This window comes from Theropithecus gelada, chromosome 3 (genome assembly GCF_003255815.1).
Source record: "Theropithecus gelada isolate Dixy chromosome 3, Tgel_1.0, whole genome shotgun sequence".
In the NCBI taxonomy this organism is placed as follows: Eukaryota; Metazoa; Chordata; class Mammalia; order Primates; family Cercopithecidae; genus Theropithecus; species Theropithecus gelada.
In genome coordinates, this window is record NC_037670.1 from 55,124,981 (window position 1) to 55,147,989 (window position 23,009).

At 36.4% G+C, this 23,009-nt stretch overlaps 1 protein-coding gene across 1 annotated transcript; it reads left to right on the top strand.

Moving 5' to 3' along the window:
* The first annotated feature begins 13,911 nt into the window (after positions 1–13,911).
* LOC112620042 (putative vomeronasal receptor-like protein 4) lies at positions 13,912–15,297 on the top strand. The gene is given in 2 exon segments (XM_025378043.1): positions 13,912–13,929; positions 14,234–15,297. Coding segments are annotated over 2 exon segments (918 nt in total). The 3' UTR covers positions 15,134–15,297.
* The last annotated feature ends 7,712 nt before the right edge of the window (positions 15,298–23,009 follow it).

The window sequence follows — 23,009 nt, forward strand, 5'->3', positions numbered from 1 at the left end:
CTTAGCATTTTCTTCAATTGAACAAAGCAGATTACCCTCATAATGTGGCAGAAACTCATTTTACCCATTGGAGGCTTTAAGAGGAAATACTGAGTTCTCCCAAGGAAAAATATCCTAGTTACATAATAACTTTAGACTTGAGACTAAAACATCAACACTTCCCTAAGTATCCAGTGCCACTTTGCTCTTCAGATTTAGCATTGTCAGCCTCAATAATTCAATGAGTCAATTTTAAAAAATAAGCCCCCCCTTTTTTTTCTAAAGAGATAGTGGCAGAAAGACAGCATACTAGGAAGTTTCAGGCCCCCAGTTCTCTGTGGAAATAAGAGAATAGCAGCAACATATCCACAAAATATCTTTGTGGCAATTCTAGCAATCAACTGAGAAACTGTAGCAACCAACTGAATGCTTAGTTATGAAAAAAAAACTGCACCTCAAATGCTAGAAAATTCGGTGACATTTTTCACGTGCTTTTTCTCTATCCTGATCTGGTGCAGTGCACTGTAATCTGAAGGAAGGCAGTCAATTCACAATTTCTACCTCATATAAAATGGAATAACTAGAAATAACTTGGATCGTTGTAGCTAATTGTTGTACTAACTGAAGTAGTGACTCCTGTTTTATTCAACTTGAAACACTGATATAAATGAAGCAAAATTTGGATAACAGAATGGAGGCCGCGAAAATCAGAAGTAGGCACCATGTTGTGTTAGATTTGCAAAAATTCTATAGTAATCCAGGGACCTGAAGGCAGCAAGTTACAGTCAGAGAAACAAAATAGAAACCCTAGGCTTTTGAGACAAAACTGGCTGAAACTCTTGGGTAAATTGATACATGAGAAGTATATTTATCAGAAACTGGAATAAAAATTTACACTAAAAACCCAGGAAGCTTTTGTGAGTTTCTAGCATCTCTACACCACACTGATTAGTGAGAGTTTATTCCTGCAGTAAGCCTGTCTATAACAGTGAATAAAGTGCCTGGGTTTTTTTTTTTTTTTTTTTTCCTGCAAATTATTAACTCTCATAAAAAGATTATAAGGCATATAAAACAGGGAAATATGGCTCAATCAATAGAACAAAATAAACCTTCAGAAAACAAGCCTAAAGAAACATAGATTTATGTCTTGCTTTATGGATAATTTAAAACAACCATGTCGTCCCAGGTACTTGGAAGGCTGGGGTGGAAGGATCACTTGGGACCAAGAATTCAGTGCTGCAGCAACCTATGGTCTTGCTGCTGCACTTTATCTGAGATGACAGAGACATCCTGTCTCAAAAATAGAAAAGAGAATACTGTGCCCACCAAAGCTAGCCTTCAAACACAAAAAATAATAAAGACTTCCCAGATAAATGAAAGCCGAGGGAATTTCTTGACACCAGACGTGTCTTACAGAAAATGCTAAGGACAATTCTTTAATCTAAAAGGAATAAACATTGACATGTAACAAAGAAACATCTAAAATCATAAAATCATGGGTAGAAGCCTTAATGGGAATACAGAAAAAACTCAGAATAATGCTATAATCGTGGTAGGTAAACTGCTTATATTTTAAGTATGGACATAATACAAAAGTACTAGCCACAAGAATAATTATGACAATTGGTTAAGAGATAGGTAATATAAGAAGATGTAATTTAAAATATCAAAAAGTAAGAGTGCCAGGGGGATGGTGTTAAAGTGTAGAGTGTTTTACATTACTTGTATTTGTAATTAAAGTTAAGTTGTTATTAGTTTAAAAGAGCATGCTATAACCATAAGGAGTTTTTGTTAAGCATTCATTATGTTATCTGTAAAACAAAAATCTATAGATACATTAAAAGAAATAGCATAAAATCATAACATGCTACTAGAGAAAATCACTTAACCACAAAGGAAGAGGCGAAGAAAGAAAAAAATTTACAGAACAACCAGAAAAGAAGTAACAAAATGGTAGTAGAAAACCCTTACCTATAAATAATAACCTTGAATGTAAATAGATTATATTATTCAATTAAAAACTGAAGTATGGCTGAATGGATAAAAAAAACAGGACCAAATATATGCTTTCTATAAAAACATTACTTAATCTACAAAGACACATAGACTTAAAGTGATGGAAAAAGGTATACCATGAAATGAAAACCCAGAAAGAGCAAGAGTAGATACACTTATATTAGATAAAATTGACTTTAAGTCAAGAATTGTAAAATGCCATTATAAGATAATAAAGAGGTCAATACTACAAGAGTTTATAACAATTGTAAATAAATTGTTAAAAATAAAAAAGTCCTAAACACTGAGGCATCAAAATATGTAAAGCAAATATTAATAAGGTTAGAGGGAGAAATTAGCTGTAATACAATAATAATAGGAAATTTCAACACCACATTTTCAGCAAAAAAAAGTCATCCAGACAGAAAATAAAGAAACAGAAAAATAGAGTTAAACTGCACTTTATGCCAAATGTACCTACAGGACATTTACCGAGCATTTCCTCCAGCATCAGCAAAATATAAAATTTTCTGGACAGGACATGGAATATTCTTTAGGATAGACCATATGTTAAGTCACAATAAAGGTCTTAGTAAATTTATAAAGATTGAAATTATATTAACTATATTTTCTGACCAAAACATAAGAAAACTAAAAATGAATAACAAAAGGAATGGCAAAATCTATACAAATTTATAGAAATTAAATGACATGTCCTGGAACAATGAGTGGGTAAGTAAAAAAATTTAAAAACAATAAGTTTCTTGAGACAAATGAAAATGAAAACACCACATATCAAAAAAATTTGAGATATAGCAAAAGCAATTATGAGATAAGTTTATAACAATAAACACCTACATGAAAAAGATATTTCAAATAAACAACCTAATAATATATCTCAAAGAACCAGCAAAACAAGAAAAAACAAATCTCAAAAAAGTAGTAGAAGGGAAGAAATAACAAAAATCAAAGTAAAAATAAACAAAATAGAGAATTAAAAATAGAAAATACGAAAGATGCAGTTGTTTTTTGAAATAATAAAATCAACACTTCCTAGTAGATTAAGAAAATAACAGAGAAGACTCAAATAAATAAAACTAGAAATAAAAAGGGATAAATCACAACTGCTACCACAGACATACAAAGGATCACAAGACACTACTAAGATCAACTGTATGTCAATAAAATGAAAAACTGTGAAAAAATAGATAAATCTGTGGAGACATACAACTTACCAAGATTAAATCATGAAAAATTAGCAAACATAAAAAGACAAGTAATTAGTAACAAGATCAAACTGGAAGTAAAGACTCTGAGGAAAAGCCCAGGGATGAATGACTTTACTGTCAACGTCTGACACACATTTAAGGAAGAATTATTACAAATACTTCTCAAATCTTTACAAAATATGAAAGAGACAAGCTACAGAATGGGAGCAAACATTTGCAAACTGTACGAATATCCAGAGGATATAAAGGATTCAAACAACTAACCAGCAAACAAACAAACAAACAACAAAACAAAATAAATAATTCAATTTAAAAATGGCAAAATACCTTAATAGATAATTTTCCCAAAGAAGTGTACAAATGGCTGGCAGCTTTATAACAAAATGCTCAACATTACTAACTACAAGGGAAATGAATTTTTTTTGTTTTTGTTTTTTGAGACAGAGTCTCGCACTATCACCTAGGCTGGAGCGCAGTGGCACAATCTTCACTCACTGTAACCTCCTCCTCCCGGGGTCAAGCAATTCTCCTGCCTCAGCCTCCCAAGTAGCTGGGACTACAGGCACATGCCACCACACTCAGCTAATGTTTGTATTTTTAGTAGAGACGGGGTTTCACCATGTTGGCCAGGATGGTCTCCATCTCTTGACCTAGTGATCTGCCCACCTTGGCCTCTCAAAGTGCTGAGATTACAGGCGTGAGCCACAGCACCCAGCCGGGAAATGAAAATTAAAGCCACAATGAGATACTATCCCACCGTAGTAACAGTGGCTAGTATCAAGAAGACAAAATATAACAAAAACATATGAGGAGGCAGTGAGAGGAAAACTCTTTGACACTGTTGGTGGGGATGTAGCTTAGTACAATCGTTATAAAAAAAGTATGGTGATTTCTCAAAAAGTTAAAAATAGAGCTAACATATGGTTCATTATTGAACTACTGGTATATAGCCAAAGTAACTAAAATCAGTATGTCAAAAAGATATTCGCACTATGATGTTTATTCCAGCACCATTCACGGTAGCCAAGAGATGAAATAAAAATGTGGCCATCAATAAATAAACAGATAAAGAAAGTGTGGTATATATACACAATGGAATACTATTTGGCTATGGAAAGAAACAAAATGCCGTCATTTGTAGCAATATGTGTGAACCTAGATAATATAATGTTCAATGAAATAAACCATAGACTGAAAGACAAATATTGCATGAGCTCACTAATAGGTGGAATATAGAAAAGTTGATCTTGCAGAAGTTAAGCATAGACTGGTAGTTACCAGAGTCCGGAGAGGGGTCTGGGAAGAAAAAGATTAAGTGAGGTCATTCACTGGGTTCAAAGCTACAGTTAGATAGAAAAATTAAGTTCTGGTGTTCTATTCACAGTTGGGTGACTCTAACAACTATGGCATAATAACAACATATCTATTTTACAATAGCTAGAAAACAGTAACTTGAAAGTTATCACTATAAAGAAATGATAATGGTTTGAGATGATGAACATGCTAATTACCCTAATTTTATCAAAATGTACATATGTTTTAAAACATAACGCTATACCCTATATTTGGAATTATGTGTCAGCTACAGAATAACTTACTAACCTAAATAAATAAATTTACCAATGCAAAAAATTTCAAGTCCTTGAAGCTGTGTTCTGTGTGTCTCTTGTAAAATGCCTTTTCCACTTAACCAGAACGTTTTCAACTTGGCCTTCCCCTTTACTTTCTGCTTGTCCAGAGATTGAAGGTCAAACAGACGTCAGAAATTAGGATCATTCTAGGTCTTTTCTGAGCCGGCAGCTGGCCCTAATCCTGTACATTCCCTGCTAGATTCTCTTAACTATGTGGACACTTTTCAAAGATCTTATTCCCAAAGAATTGCACTCTCCATTATCTCCTGGTAGGCATTTCAGTATGACTACTTTTTGTCCCAAAGAAATCCCTTTGCCTAAGGTTATTGATTTGAAATGCCTTTTTTCATGAAGAAATTAACTGCTATAAATAGCCCTTTGGTCACAATGCTTGCTGCATCTTGCATGTTTTGTTGAGTAAACATTTTTATTCATCTGAAATATTTTCCAATTTTTAATTTTTTCTTTGACACGTTGGCTATTTAGAATTTCATTGCTTAATTTTCACATACTCAAATTTCCTGATGTAATGAATTTTTAATTTTATTCCATTGCAGTGAGAGAAAATACTTTGCATTTACACAATTATTTTAATTTTTGTTTGTTTGTTTTTTGAGACAGAGTTTCGCTCTTGTTGCCCAGACTGTAGTTCAATGGCACGATCTTGGCTCACCGCAACCAAGATCACCATGGCTCACCATGCCCGGCCAATTCTTTTAATTTTATTATGTATTTTATTACCTAGAGTATAGTTTATTCTAAAAAACATTCTGGTCAGGCGCGGTGGCTCAAGCCTGCAACCCCAGCACTTTGGGAGGCCGAGATGGGCAGATCACGAGGTCAGGAGATCGAGACCATCCTGGCTAACACGGTGAAACCCCGTCTCTACTAAAAAATACAAAAAACTAGCGGGGCGAGGTGGCAGGCACCTGTAGTCCCAGCTACTCGGGAGGCTGAGGCAGGAGAATGGCCTAAACCCGGGAGGCGGAGCTTGCAGTGAGCCGAGATCCGGCCACTGCGCTCCAGCTGGGCAACAGAGCAAGAAAAAACATTCCATGTAAACTTACTAAAAATGTATAGTCTATTCCTGCTATGTGGAACGAACTATATGTGTCTGCTAGATCTCAGTGGTTTTGCTTCCTTCAAGTCTATTTAGTCTTTGACCTGTTGACTGTTTTTTAATTCATTATTGAGAGTGAAGTATTTAAATCTCTGTTATTTTTAGATTATCTCTTTCTTGCTTTATTTTTGTCAATTTATTTTTTTTTAGATGGAGTCTTGCTCTGTCACCCAGGCTGGAGTGCAGTAGGGTATTCTTGGCTCACTGCAACCTCCGCCTCCTGGATTCAAGTGATTCTCCTGCTTCAGCCTCCCGAGGAGCAGGGATTCTTATTTTTACATTCTGTCTAACAATCTTAGTTTTTCATATTTAATTAATTAATCCTTTTATATTTCGTATTATTTATGTAGTTGGACTTATTTTTTCTGTATTATTTTTGTTTTCTACATATCATATGTATATTTTATTTCTTTTTCTACTATTTTGCCTTATTTTGCATTAAGAAAGCATTTTTATATAACGTCGCAATTTTAAAAATCATTTTAAATATATATTTGTGGCTATCTCTTGCTGTTTTAGGGCTTCTGATATACATCTTCATTCATCAGAATCTGTTTTATATTTATAATAACTTAATACTGATGAGTTATACAAACATCAGTTCTATGTATTTCTATTTCTGCTTCTCATTTTGTGATACAAATTTTACACTTATATTGACACATGCTATAAACTTATTATCTTACACTTATTATTTTATATAATTTTATTTTTATTTTTATTTTTTATTTTTTTTTTTTTGGGACGGAGTCTGGCTCTGTCACCCAGGCTGGAGTGCAGTGGCCAGATCTCAGCTCACTGCAAGCTCCGCCTCCCGGGTTTAGCCATTCTCCTGGCTCAGCCTCCCGAGTAGCTGGGACTACAGGCTCCCGCCACTTTGCCCAGCTAGTTTTTTGTATTTTTTAGTAGAGACGGGGTTTCACCATGTTAGCCAGGATGGTCTCGACCTCCTGACCTCGTGATCCGCCCATCTCGGCCTCCCAAAGTGCTGGGATTACAGGCTTGAGCCACCGCGCCCGGCCTATAATTTTATTTTTAAAAATGAGATGAGAAAAGAAAAAAGAGCAAAGATACATCTAAAAATCATTTGATATTAACCTTTTTATTTCTCATTTCTGAATTTTCTCATTTGTTCCAGAATATTCAGCTAATTTTTATTGCAAAACATGTTATCACTCACCTGTTTTGTTCAGTTATTGGTAAGTATATTACACGTATTTGTAATTGGTCCAACAATACAATTTTATTTACATTGTTATGCATTCATTTTTAAAAATAAGAAATAAAAAAATGTATGCATGATGTGTTTTATAATGACATGATTATCTTTACTGGTGCTTTTGTCATTTCATGTAGATTCAAATTGTTCTCTTTGGTTATTTGGTTCTCTCTCTCTCTCTCTTTCTTTTTTTCTCAGAGTCTCCCTTTGTTGCCCAGGCTGGAGTGCAGTGGCACAATCTCAGCTCCCTGCAACCTCCACCTCCCAGGTTGAAGTGATTCTCCTGCCTCAGCCTCCCAAGTAGCTGGGACTAGAGGCGCTCACCACCACACCCACCTAATTTTTGTATTTTTACCTAGCTGAAATCAACTCAGTTTTTGTTTACCTGGAAAGGCCTTATGTTGCCTTTATTTTTTATTGATAGCTTTTGCATTCAGAAGATTATTTCTTGACAGTTTTTCTTCGATGAGTAGACAAAAAGATTTAAAAGGAATTGAAAGGCTTCCAAAAGGCAACTAAATTATGGTCTAAAAAAATGGATATGAGATTGTTTTTAAATTGAATTGAAAATAAAATTATATTGATGGCAGCTGATGATACGTTAGACTGGGATGCAGAGAGCAGGAAGAATTAAACTTGTGGACAATAGAAGTCTGAGTTGTTTGGTCCTGACTTAGGCCAAATGGAGGGCCTTCTTTTTAGAGAATTAAAGATGGATGCATGAGAGCACAGCCATGCTGAAACTAAAGAGCTGAGCGCCTGCACTGTGCTAAGATCCACAGGTTTGTAGAAATAGAACTCACTATTTTAACATACAACAATTTAACATGCAATACTAGACTAAGAAAGCAAATAGGCAGTGATAATTATGATTAATGTTAACTTTAGTTTTAATATAATGGTGTTTGATGGGTGTCACAGAAGCAAAAATATGGCCTTTGCTATAAAACGTGTGCCTTACTACTGAGTGTGTAAAGCACTCCTGTGAGTGGAAGCCACAAAGAAATCTGAGGGTCAGGGTGGTAGAATAACCCATTGATTCTCCATATCTAAAAAAATAAAATTTCTTGACATGGAGAGTTTGTGTCTAAACACTCACTGCTTGAAATAGATGTGCACTTCTATACTCTATAAATGTACCTGGACAAAATAGTGAGAGGTATAAAGTAGCCTACATTTTGCTCCCATGTCTAGTGCCCTGACTCAGAACTGTATCTTCAGGAAAATGGAGCACTTTGCCCATATAGGTCTCACAGAGGTGGCATTTTTCCGTTTCTCACAAAGGTGCTTTTGGTCTACTTCTTATCATGAAAATCAGAGATTGCTGGGGAACATTAGTGAGGGCAACCATGAATTACTTGAACCAGTAATAATGCAGTGGGAAATTTGACAATGTGTTTTACTAATTTCAAAGTTGGGTAATTGGGAGATTACTCTTTCGTTTATAAGAACAGACACCATACAACCCACTGGGCTGAATATACCTGGGGAAATAAGCTTACACATGGAAAAGTTGGAGCACAGCTGTTTCTAATGTATTTTCTAGGAATCAAAAAGTTTCATTTTCCCTTGGTGGTTCCTTTCTTAAAATCACAAAACCAGAGCTGGTACTATCTTTATATTTGACGTGAAAATTACAGGCCTGGAGGGATGGGCTGACGGCCTTGCTTCCTTAAAACCACACATTGTGAGCCTCATCCCTCAAACATGGACTCACTCCAAAGACTCAGCTGGGTGACTGTTTGTCATCATTATTAACAGTGAGAGCTCAAGACTCAGGTGAGTGGTGGGATGAGGCAAAATTTTCCCAATGAAGAGTTAGGATCATTCTTTTCATAATTTCAGTCATGTCTCAGTGAATCATATCTAAGTATCTAATATGATTCCAAATGAAAAAAAGCAACTTTATGAATACTGGGGCCATAATGTATTGATCTTATAAATACTTTGTTAATTTTGTAATACTGTATTTAAATTGTAATTGTATTTTATTTGTTATTATACTAGCTTTTTCTCAGTTTAACTTACTGTATATACCTAGCTAAAATTTTATTTTTTGAAACACAAGAAATCTGAACTAATTCATAAGAATTTAGTCATATTTGTTTGTTCTTTTAAAGTTGAAAACACTTAAGTATATTATAATGTTTAGAATTATCTCAAAGCATGATTACTGTTTGATATTTTACATTAATTAGCTTCAGTGAATGACCATAAAATTATTTTGTTTTATTGTAGGGTGGTAGCACATACAGGATTTGGTTCTGGTTACCATGAAACTGTAAACAAGTATCTCCTTTTGTCATTTATCACATTTTGTAGAGTTAATCACTACATTACACATGTGAAAGGCAGTATAATGAGAGTAAACTTGACCTGCGTTATGTGTTTACTGAGAGTACTCAGGAGCATCACTGTCAGCCTCAGCAGCCTTAGGTTATCTAGTGGTGAGAGCTAAGTTGTGCATTCAGACTTTGAATTTTTTTTTTTTTTGAGACGGAGTCTCTCTCTGTCGCCCAGGCTGGTGCGATCTCAGCTCACTGCAAGCTCCGCATCCTGGGTTCACGCCATTCTCCTGCCTCAGCCTCCCAAGTAGCTGGGACTACAGGTGCCCGCCACCATGCCTGGCTAATTTTTTTTGTATTTTTAGTAGAGACTGGGTTTCACCGTGTTAGCCAGGATGGTCTCGATCTCCTGGGCTTGTGATCCACCCACCTCGGCCTCCCAAAGTGCTGGGATTACAGGCGTGAGCCACTGCGCCCGGCCCGATTTTGAAATTTTTAATGGGTCACATAAAACCAAATTTTTCTTTGCACTCTAAACAACCTAAAAGTAGCATCTATGGACTTTTTTTTTCCTACTTTGTTTCACCCAGTTTGACATCATATTAATGCAAATTCCATAATTCTAACTGTGGTGTAGTTGTCAGATTTATCAAATAAAAACATAGAACACAGTTGAGTTTAATATTTGTATTAAAAATGACTTCTGCAATATGTTAAAGGCAATTATCAATTGTTTAGCTCTGGCAGGTGATAAGAAGTTTTGAAGATACAATCAATTCAATCATACTCTATTTGTATGCTCTAATTTATGACAACCGTGATTGTGATGACCAAGATTGCTGATCTCGTCTGGGATCAGCATCAATGCTCTCAAGAGCCTCAGTGGAAAAACACACCATCTGATCACGCAGAAGATTATTCCGTTTCAGTGTGTTTAGGTTATTTACAGAGTAAGGAGAATGAATTAGCATAAACTGGATGTTTTCTAGGGTGAAAAAATAAAATATTAAAATTCTTATCTATGTTATTTAATCTAATTATTTGTCCTCTATCTTCTTTTGGTGTGTGGTTCATAATATATGGGTTACATTAATAAAACTATATAGATATATAGTTAATAACTCAACTGTACATATATTATTATCTCATGTTCAAATATATTTTTCTATTACTCCAAACGAACACTTTCTTTTTTTTTTTTTTTGAGACGGAGTCTCGCTCTGTCACCCAGGCTGGAGTGCAGTGGCCGGATCTCAGCTCACTGCAAGCTCCGCCTCCCGGGTTCACGCCATTCTCCTGCCTCAGCCTCCCGAGTAGCTGGGACTACAGGCGCCCGCCACCTCACCTGGCTAAGTTTTTGTATTTTTAGTAGAGACGGGGTTTCACTGTGTTAGCCAGGATGGTCTCGATCTCCTGACCTCGTGATCCGCCCGTCTCGGCCTCCCAAAGTGCTGCAATTACAGGCTTGAGCCACCTCGCCCGGCCCTCAAATATATTTTTCTAGTACTGAAGTGTGATCCTTAAAATTTGGATACCATTAAGTCTTTAATTTAAAATTACTTTGTGTTTTTTTCTGATTTCAACTTGACAGCAGAACTCAACTGTGCTGATGGTGTAGATGTAAGGTGGAAACCTTTCGCTGTTTGTTTCTAAGATAAATGTGTGTACTTATCGGGGGAATCAGCCACCAATATTTCAACGTTGGTTGTTTTCTATTTTCCCTAAGTGTCGGCCAGTCTGAGAAATAAAGAGAAAGAGTACAAAAGAGGGAACTTTTACAGCTGGGTCTCCGGGGATGACATCACATGTCGGCAGCTTCTGTAATGCCCCCCAAACCACAAAACCAGCAAGTTTTTGTTATGGATTTCAAAAGGGGAGGTGTGTACGAATAGGGAGTGGGTCGCAGAGATCACATGCTTCAAAGCCTATAAAATATCACAAGGGCAGAAGGGCAGAGCAAGATCACAAAGCCAGGGTGAAATTAGAATTACTGTTGAGGTTCCAAGTCCCGCTGGGCATGCATTGTCATTGAAAAACATCTTAACAGGAAACAGGGTTTGAGAGCAGAAAACCAGTCTGACTACAATTCTCCAGGCTGGAATTTCCCAATCCTAGCAAGCCTGGGGGCACTACAGGAGACCAGGGTGTATTTCATACCTTATCTTCAACCACATAAGACAGACACTCCCAGTGTGGCCATTTTAGAGACCTCCCCCTAGGAATGCATTCTTTTCCCAGGGCTATTCCTTGCTAAGAAAAGAATTCAGTGATATTTCTCCTATTTGCTTTCTGTAAGAAGAGAAATATGACTCTGTTCTGCCCGGCCTCGCAGGCCGTCAGACCTTATGGTTATCTTCCTTGTTCCCTGAAAATTGCTGTTATCCTGTTCTTTTCAAGGTGCCCAGATTTCATATTGTTCAAACACACATGCTTTACAAACAATTTGTGCAGATAATTCAATCATCACAGGGTCCTGAGGCAGCATACATCCTCAGATTACGAAGATGACGGGATTAAGAGATTAAAGACAGGCATAGGAAATTATCAGAGTATTGACTGGGGAAGTGATAAATGTCCATGAAATCTTCACAATTTATGTTCAGAGACTGCAGTAAAGACAGGTGTAAGAAATTATAAAAGTATTAATTTGGGAAACTAATAAATGTCCATGAAATCTTCACAATTTATGTTCTTCTGCCATGGCTTCAATTGGTCCCTCCATTCGTGGTCCCTGACTTCCCACCACATTTACTTACTAAAGTTTCATAGAAAGAGTAATAACCATTTACTCAACTAGATGTTTCCTTTATAAAATCAAACATATCTGGTGATTTTAGAGCAACATTTTCTCAGTCACTAATTTTTGATTATCCAAGGATACTCAATGTCAACATTCTTGCATCATCTCATATATTTTTATTTATGGAATTGTACAATGATAAGTGACCTTGAATCAGACACATTTTATTTAAAAAGTGAGTGAATTTAACGGTGTTTCACTTTTTTAATGTCATGAAGCTAAATTGTTCTTAGCCCTGGATTAAATTAAAATGATAAATTATGTCTGAATCTTGGCCAAATAATATGAAATGCTAACTGCAAAATTGTTCTGCAAAATTTTACAAGGTGTTATAGTATTGAAGTTATCACAAGAAAACTTGAGAGGAATTATCTTTCTTATTGAAGACTAAATATTTTTCTATTTTTTAAATAGAGTAGAAAATGGTAGAGTATCTCTGTATTAAGTGAAGTCTCAGGAAGATGTGACTATTTTGATGCAACTTCATGGTTGAAACAAAGTAATTAAAAGTAGTGGCCAGTCTCGGTGGCCCATGCCTATAATCCCAGCACTTTGGGAGGTCAGAAATTTGAGACCAGCCTGGCCAACATGGTGAAATTGTCTCTACTACAAATACAAAAATTAGCTGGTATGGTGGTGGGCACCACACGGTGGGTGCCACTTGGGAGGCTAAGGCAAGAGAATCGCTTGAACTCAGGAGGCGGAGGTTGCACTGAGCAGAGATTATACCACTGCACTCCAGCCTGGGCGACAGAGTAAGACACTGTCTCAAAAAAAAAAAAAAAAAAAAAAAAAAAAGGAGTAGTGTTTATCTTCTTGGTAACTGAGAGGAAAATATTTAAAAATGTGTTCTGAGATAAAGAGAGATCATATAATAAATCTCTAGGATGTGAACTAAACAGAGACAGCCAGAACTATTTCTATATTATACACAGTAAATTAGGGTTTCATTAAGCACAATAATGTACCCTAGTCCCTATAAGCATATTGACATCTGAATTTCAAGATATCACATTACACATTACAATTCATGACAAAGAGAATATAAGGGTGCAGATAGGATAAAAATTGCTAATATGCTGAAGAAATATCATGAATTATCATGGTGAGTCCAGTAAAATCACAGGGGTCAAAAACCATGGAAGAGTGATGATGAATAAATTGTATCAAAATGATAGATCATGAGAAAGACTCAACCTAATGTATTTTTAATTGTTTTAGTGAGTCTTTTCACATTAACATGCATTCAATTCAAGTGTACAAATACTATTCATTTTATATGCCTAATTGAAGTGGTAAATATAAAATGAGAGAACATAAAACAAGGATATGATTACTGAGATGAAGGCCAAGGTACATGAGGAATACAGGTAGTGTGCCCCTTAGACAGGCATAATTGAAAATGTATTTATTATATATATTCATAATAAATATATATGTATATATTTATTTGGTTTAGAAAATAGTATAAGAGATACATTATCAAGAATTTATATAAGATGGGGTTAATCAAGAAAATGAGAGTAAAATAAAAATAATGAAAATGGTAATAATTTTGAACACTGACAAAAGAACATTGATGACACAAATCTATTTTTTTCAGGTCTTCAAAATATGTTTCTTCTACATCATTAGGATGAACACACATGTCATATGTTATCTTTGAAAAAGGCCTTTTCTTTTCTTTTCTTTTTTTAGACAGAGTCTCGCTCTGTCGCCCAGGCTGGAGTGCAGTGGCGTGATCTCGGCTCACTGCAAGCTCTGCCTTCCGGGTTCACGCCATTCTCCTGCCTCAGCCTCCCAAGTAGCTGGGACTACAGGTGCCCGCCACCACATCCAGCTTTTTGTATTTTTAGTAGAGACTGGGTTTCACTGTGTTAGCCAGGATGGTCTGGATCTCCTGACCTCATGATCCAACTGCCTCAGCCTCCCAAAGTGCTGGGATTACAGGCGTGAGCCACTGCGCCGGGCCAAGGTCTTCTATTTTCAAGCTGGCATTGGAATTTCAGCCAACATATTTCTTCTTCTCTGGCACATTTTTACATTCTTTGAGTATAGCAAGCCTAAAAACCATGACCTGATCATCTGTCACTTGACCTTTGTCCAGATAGTGATGCTAGTCATTGCAGCAAAGTTATTGTCTCCAGATATGTTTGAGTCATAGAATTTTCAGAATAACTTCAGATGTAAGGCTGTGTTCTACATATACAAGGTAATGAGGGGCCTCTCTATCTGCAACACCTCTTTCCTGAGCATCCTTCAGACCATCACCATCAGCCCCAACACCTCCTGGTTGGTGAGATTTAAACATAAAATCACAAAATACAATATCCTAGGTTTATTATTTTTTTGGTCCCTCAATTTGTCTTTCAACAGTGACATGATAATCTACATTGTAGGTTTTTCCAATGTGACCCAGCTAATTCTGAAAGTCAGTAAATACTGCTCACTTTCCCCAATGAATGTCATCATCAGAAGGCTGTTTGTTACTCTGTCGTTACCCGGAGATGTCTTCCTTGTAGGAATCATGCTGCTCTCAAGTGCATACATCGTGATTCTCTTGTCCAGGCATCAGAGGCGCTCCCAGAACCTTCACAGCACTAGCTTTTTATTAAGAACCTCCCCAGAAAAAAGGGCCACCAAGACCATCTTGCTGCTGGTGAGTTTCTTTGTGGCTATGTACTCATTGGACTTAATTGTCTCATCCTCCACAATGCTGTTATGGGTATTCAGCCCTGTCATCTACAGTGTCCACAAGTTTATGGTCAATGCCTATGCCACTGTCAGTCCTATGGTGCTAATCAGATCTGATAAGAGAATCATCAGTATTCTGCCAAAGGTTCACTGGAAGCGCCATCCCTTTTTAACAAGTTAGTGATAAAATTTCCTAAAAATTATTTTGCTGTCATCAATTATTTTAAAACACAGAATTTGCTATCCGATTTAAATAAAACCTGTGGAATTTCACTTTCATAATATCTATTTTTTTTTTTTTTAGATGGAATCTCACTCTGTTGCCCAGGCTGGAATACAATGGTGCGATCTCGGCTCATTGCAGCCTCTGCCTCCTGTGTTCAAGCAATTCTCCTGTTTCGACTTCCAGAGTAGCTAGTAGTCATGTGTCACCATGCTCAGCTAATTTTTTTTTTTTATTATTAAAGACAGGGTTTAGCCATGTTTGCCAGGCTGGTCTTGAACTACTGACCTCAAGTGATCAGCCTACTTCAGCCTCTCAAAGTGCTGAAATTACAGGTGTGAGCCACTGCACCCAGCCTATCTCAATTTTTTTTTTTTAATTTCCTGGTGCTAAGGACTATATGTTGTTATCAGTTCAGGGTCCCCCATGATTTAATAGTCCCAAAGCATGTCTCTCACTACTTAATTTTAATTTTACCTTTATACAGGAAAACATTTTCTTTTTTTTTTTTTTAAGATGGAGTTTCACTCTTGTCTCCCAAGCTAGAGTGCAGTGGCATGATCTCGGCTCACTGCAGCCTCCGCCTCCCAGGTTCAAGCAATTCTCCTGCCTCAGCCTCCTGAGGAGCTGATATTACAGGTGCCTGCTACCACGCCTGGCTAAGTTTTGTATTTTTAGTAGACAGGGTTTCACCATGTTGGCCAGGCTGGTCTCGAACTTCTGACCTCAAATGATCTGCCCACCTCGGCCTCCCAAAGTGCTGGGATTACAGGTGTGAGCCACTGTGCCTGGCCAGGAAACCATCATTTTTCTGAGTGTATGCTTGTGTGACTTCTATTAGCAAGCATATCACTCAGGGTTATTACTTTTGAAAAAATATATACATATTTTGAGATGGAATTGTGCTCTTGTTGTCAGGCTGGAGTGCAAAGGTGAGATTTTGGCTCACTGCAACCTCTGCTCCCAGGTTCAAGGGATTCTCCTGCCTCAGCCTCCCCAGTAGCTGGGATTACAGGCATGTGCCACCACACAGGGCTAATTTTGTATTTTATTAGAGACGGAGTTTCTCCATGTTGGTCAGGCTGGTCTCAAACTCTTGACCTCAGGTGATTCGCTCTCCTTGGCCTCCCAAAGTGCTGGGATTACAGGTGTGAGCCACCGCACCCAGCTGAATAATTTTTCTAAGCATGCTTTTAAAGTTTATTTTTAATTGAAGATAACATCGTAGAAGTTTATTATGCACAACAAAAGGTTTCAAAGTACATATAGATTGTAAAATAATTAAATTCAGCTAATTAACAAATGCATTATCTAAGTTATTATTTTGTGGTAAGAACATTTAACATCCACTACCTTTGCCCTTTTCAAGACTGTACAATCTCATAAGTAACTATAGCCACCTTGCTATTTAAAAAACAGCATTAAATTTATTTCTCTGATAAAATTGTAATTATATTCCTTTTGGCCAACATTTTTTATCCTCCTCTCCCCTCTAATCACTTCAGCATTTAGTAACTATGTTATATTTTATAACCATTTTAGTCTCCATAGTGCATAAGGGTTTCCTTCTCTCCACATATTGCTAACACTTGTTATCTTTTGTCTTCTTGATAATGACCATGCTAATTTAAGTAAAGTAACAACTATATTACTTTTACATTTCCCTGATGACTAATGATTTTGAGCATGTTTTCATACACCTGTCAACTATATATATATCTTGTTTTGAGAAATATCTATTCAGGTTTTCACTCATTTTAAAATTGGGTGATTATTATTATTATTTCTGCTGTTGCGTTATTTGAGACCCTTATATATTTTAGATGTTAACCCCTTGTCAGATGCACAGTTTGCACGTTTTCTTCCATTCTGTAGTTTGTCTTTTTTTTTTAGACAGAGTCTCGCTCTTGTTGCCCAGGCTGGAGTGCAGTGGCGCAATCTCAGCTCACTGCAACCTCTGTCTCCCAGGCTCAAGTGATTCTCCTGCCTCAGCCTCCCCGGTAGCTGGGACTACAGGCACCTGCCACCATGCCCAGCTAATTTTCTGTATTGTTAGAAGAGAGGGGCTTCACCACGTTGGCCAGGCTGGTTGCAAACTCCTGACCTCAAGTGGTCCACCACCTCAGCCTCCCAAAGTGCTGGGATTACAGGCGTGAGCCACCACACCTGGCCCGTAGTTTGTCTTTTCACTCTGTTGATTATTTTCTATGCCATGTAGAAGCTTTTACTTTAACATTTTAGCAACTTTTTTTTCTGTTTTCTGGCTTATACAAAGGTGAGACATTTTGCTCTCACTGCTTTTATGAGCTTTTTCTTTGTGTTGGTGTTATGAAGTTTGACCTTTTTTTAAATTAAGGTTTATTTTATTTAAAATTGACATATAATTATACACATTTATGGATACAGTGTGATATTTCAGTGCATTTATTCATTGTATAATAGAACCAGAATAATTAGCATAGCCATTGTTTTCAACATTTGTTATTCCTCTGTGCTGATAACATGCAAAATTCTCTCTTCTAGCTAACTTAACCTATATAATAACATATTATTATTAGTTATAGTCACCCTACTTTGTGTAATATAACACAAAAAATTATTCTTTATTTTTAAATTTTTTGAAAAAAATTTTTTTTTTTTTTTGAGACAGAGTCTCGCTCTGTTACTCAGGTTGGAGTGCAGTTGCACAATCTGCTCACTACAACCTCTGCCTTCAGGGTTCAAGCAATTCGTGTGTCTCAGCCTCCCATGTAGCCGGGATTACAGGCACTCGCCACCATGACTGGCTAATTTTTGCATTTTTTGTAGAGACAAGGTTTCACCATGTTGGCCAGGCTGGTCTCGAACTCCTGGCCTCAGGTGATCCACCTGCCTCTGTCTCCCTCCCAAAGTGCTAGGATTACATGTGTGAGTCACCATGTCCTGCCTATTCTTTCTTTTAAATGATAATGTTGCATTCATTGGCAAACCTGTTCTCATCTCTTCCTCCCCACATCCTTTCCAGCCTCTGGTAACCACCATTTTACTCTACTTCCATGAGATCAGCTTTAAATTTTACATAAAAATGGTATCATATGGTGTTTGTCTTTCTATGCTTGGCATATTTTACTTAACATTATGTTTTAGAAAAAACAGTATGTAGATTCTTCCAAAAATTAAAAATAGAACTACCCTATGATTCAGCAATTTCAATACTGGGTATATATCAAAAGGAAATAAATTCAGTATGTCAAGGAGGCAACATTACTACCATGTTTATTGCAGTACTAATCCTAATAGCCAGACTATCACTTTACTTAAGAATGCTTTAATCTCTTTTTGATATATTACACTTCTAAACTTTTAAAGGATTTAAAGGTTTTCAGTTTTAGAAACTATTTAATCACCAATTCTTTAAATATTTCATTTTTCATATAGTCTAGTAAAGCAATTAGATGTTCATCTCTTCTCAATCCAATCTTCATATATGTATAAATATATTTCATTCTCTATTTATTTGCCTCCTGTAAAATATGTAACTACATCAATTTTGCTTAGTATTCTATTTTATTGGCCTCTTGTCAGCTCAGTGTATTTTAATATGTAACCCATATGTTGTACATTACACTGCTTCACCACATTTGTAATAGCTTACTTTCAATTTGCTTTTTTTTTCAGATATGACTTGAGAAGCTTATAGTTTTTTTTTCATTGCCCATTACTTTGGTTTTCTGTTTTTCCATTGTATTGAAAAATATTTAAACATAAGTCAAATATCTGATGTTTATGTACCATACAATTTCTTTTGACCCTTCATCTTGGTAGTTTATATATTAGTGTGCAAGTTATATATTAGTGTGCAACATAATATATAACTTAGTTTTCACATATGGAAGATATCATACTTGGAAATGTCTCCAGTCTGTGTGTTTCTTTGCTGATTCCATTTGCCTTGTTGGAAGTTGAATGCACATGAATCTGACATTCTTGTGATTAGTTCTGTCTGAATAGAGCATGTGCTTCTTAAATTGACTACTCCTCTGGATTATTCCCTTTATTTACTCCTGGTCCTGGGAATTTCTCATATTTTTCTTCAACTATATTTAGCATAATATGGATTGTTTAAACTTCTCGACAATTTTAATTATCTGTATTAAATGTTTAAAATATATATTATTTTTCTGAAAAGCATAAATAGCAACAGTTGCATACATTAGTAAAATATGTCTCATAGATTGTCTATGACATAAAACATCATCTCGTGCAAAATCTCAAGGTTTTTCGTGTAGAAGACCTCCTTCCCAATACATCACATTGTAATAATTTGTGAAGTGTGATTATTTTTGCTACTATGTATGTACTACATATGTATTATGCACAAATTTCAGAAACACTCCAATGAATATATAGCCAGAATTACTGTTTTATATAATATAAAGCTAATATGGGTTAAAGCATTTACCTTAATTCAGATTTTTTCTACAATTACCATTCTCTGTCGTTAGCACTTTCCTGATATCAAAAACATAATATGGATTTAGATTTTTTATTTAATCCAGAAGATGTTGAAAATGGTTCTAAATGGAGTTTACATGTGGCCAGATAATACTTGTTAATTACCTTTAACTTTTTTTTTTTACATTTATCGATATATAAAATAAACTAAAAGTGTATATATTTAGGATTTAGAATATGATGTTTTGAGACATGTACACATTTTTTAATTACCTCGGTTAAGCTAGTTAACGTATTTATCACTTTCCATACTTTATGTGTTTGCATGTGAGTGGGTATGGTGAGATTACTTGAGATTTGATTTTGAAAAAATTTGAAGTATACAGTATTCTTAACTATTGTCACCAGTCTATATGTTACCTTCTCAGCATTTATTTTATAGCTGAAAGTATGTATATTTTGACTGATACCTTGTCATTTCCTGCCACATCCTGGCCTGTAATAATTATTATTCTTCTTTTCCTATGACTCTGAGTTTTTAAAGATTTCACATAAATACAAAATCATGCAGTACTTGTTTTTTTGTATCTGGCTTATTTCACTTAGCATAATGTCTTCATGGTTCTTCAATGTTGCTGAAAAAGGCAGAATTTTCATCTTTATTAAAGATAAATTACATATACATATATATTTATTATAGTTTCTTTACATATTCATCTATATATGCTAAGTAGTAACCTATCAAGTTATTTTTTCTATATTATCATTCAAATATAATATTGTTTTGCATTTACTATTATTAAAATTAATTTCCTGTCTTTAAAAAATTTTCATAAAGTTTATGGGGTCAATTCAATCTGCCCTCTTGATAAAAGCCAAAGTTATATGTCAGTTTTACTAATTTGGATTAGATTGAGATTTTTATTGCCTCAAATAATAAATATAAGCATTAAGGATAAAAATATAATTATATTCTTCATCTTAAAACAAAGAAAACTTTGGGTTATTTATTGGACAAAAGACTTACTCTAGGCCGGGCGCGGTGGCTCAAGCCTGTAATCCCAGCACTTTGGGAGGCCGAGGCGGGTGGATCACAAGGTCAGGAGATCGAGACTATCCTGGCTAACATGGTGAAACCCCGTCTCTACTAAAAATACAAAAAACTAGCCGGGCGCGGTAGCGGGCGCCTGTAGTCCCAGCTACTTGGGAGGCTGAGGCGGGAGAATGGCGTGAACCCGGGGGGCGGAGCTTGCAGTGAGCTGAGATCGCGCCACTGCACTCCAGCCTGGGAGACACAGTGAGACTCCGTCTCAAAAAAAAAAAAAAAAAAAAAAAAAAAAAAAGACTTACTCTATATTATTATTTCTATTTTTGTGTCACCTAAACATTTATTACACATAGAATACCACAAAATAGGAATAAATAAATTGGTAGTCACAAATTATGAAAGTAAAATTAAGAAATAAGATATACTTCCCAGAGACTGTTTGTAACAAAAATAAATGAAATATGTTTTAGGTGATGCATATTTTAATTCCTCTGATTTGATTATTATATATTATATGCTTGTATCAAACTATCACATGTACTACATAAAGATGTGCCACTATTATGTGTCTGTAACAATTAAAAATAAAAAAGTCTATATGAATATATATGTATATATAAACAATCACGTAACAAGTAAAGTATTAATTAAAATATTTCCACAAAGAAAAGTTTAGGGCCTGACATCTTATGTGTCAAATTCAATGAATATTTAATAAATAATATCAATTGTTTAAAAAAACTTTCAAAAATTGAAAAGAAATTTATACTTTCTAACACACAACATTAGAACTATTATACAATAAAATAAAGTATACAGGCCGGGCGCGGTGGCTCAAGCCTGTAATCCCAGCACTTTGGGAGGCCGAGACGGGCGGATCACGAGGTCAGGAGATCGAGACCATCCTGGCTGACACGGTGAAACCCCGTCTCTACTAAAAAAATACAAAAAACTAGCCGGGCGAGGTGGCGGGCGCCTGTAGTCCCAGCTACTCGGGAGGCTGAGGCAGAAGAATGGTGTGAACCCGGGAGGCGGAGCTTGCAGTGAGCTGAGATCACACCACTGCACTCCAGCCTGGGCAACAGAACAAGACTCCGTCTCAAAAACAAACAACAACAAAAAAAGTTTAAATACTTTAAATGATCACTTTAGAATATATTAATAAGGGGGAATATAGTATTTCGAGAAAACAGAGTTTTAATGAAGAGCAAAGGTAGTATGGCCTAATGGGACTCTTCAGTGATACAGATGAAGTGAATTCTGTATTTGAATCATCAGCTGTGCAGCTGTCAGCAAGTTCCTTAAGTACTTCCCATTCAGCTTTCCATCTGCAAAAACGCAGGCAGCAGCTCACCTGATTACTCTTGAGCACTTACGTGCTAGATTCCAGACATTGCTGAGTAATGAGCACAGTGCCTGGTGCAAAGCTGATACTCAGTGTTAGCAAAATTATTATTTGATTTTGAGACAGTCTCTCGCTCTGCCGCTCAGGCTGGAGTGCACTGGCACGATCTCGGCTCACTGCAAGCTCCGCCTCCCAGGTTCACACCATTCTCCTGCCCCAGCCTCCCCAGTAGCTGGGACTACGGGCAGCCGACACCACGCCCGGCTAATTTTTTGTATTTTTAGTAGAGACGGGGTTTCACTGTGTTAGCCAGGATCGTCTCAATCTCTTGACCTTGTGATCCGCCCACCTCGGCCTCCCAAAGTGCTGGGATTACAGGCGTGAGCCACCGTGCCCGGCCAATGTTAGCAAAATATTAACAGTATCAATTACAATCCTACGAACTCAAAGAAACAGGATAAAACAACACAGCGCTTGGTTTTCCTGATGCAGGTTGGATCTGGCAGCATTCCCATTTCCTCTCATGGTGCTCACAAAGGCTTCCTTTAATGACACATTCTAGGATTTCACCAGTTTTCCATGAACTACTGTTACAATTTTCTAAAGAAAACAGGGTTCACACCTTTATCCCGATTTTTCAGCAAGCCCACTCTATTGTCCTAGGATCAGGAAGCAGCTAATTTGAGATTTCATTTATGAGGCTCAAGGCATTGTCTGGGACAGGGGCCAATTAAATGTCTCCATCTATTCCATCAGTTTCCCCTTTCAGTGATGGACGTTCATCCCCATCTTCCTGTAGGACCCAAATGTAACTGTGCAGACGACGTGCTGCTCTGGGCACCCACCTGGAACAGAGCATGTACACAAACCCACTTACTGTCGCTCCTAACATTGTAGGAAAGCTATGGGTTTTTCTTTTCCAAGGCAAAGTACTGAGATGTGTAATCAAAACACTAATTAGCTACGTTCAAGTTGTATTTAAGTTAACTGATCCTCAAAGGGACTCA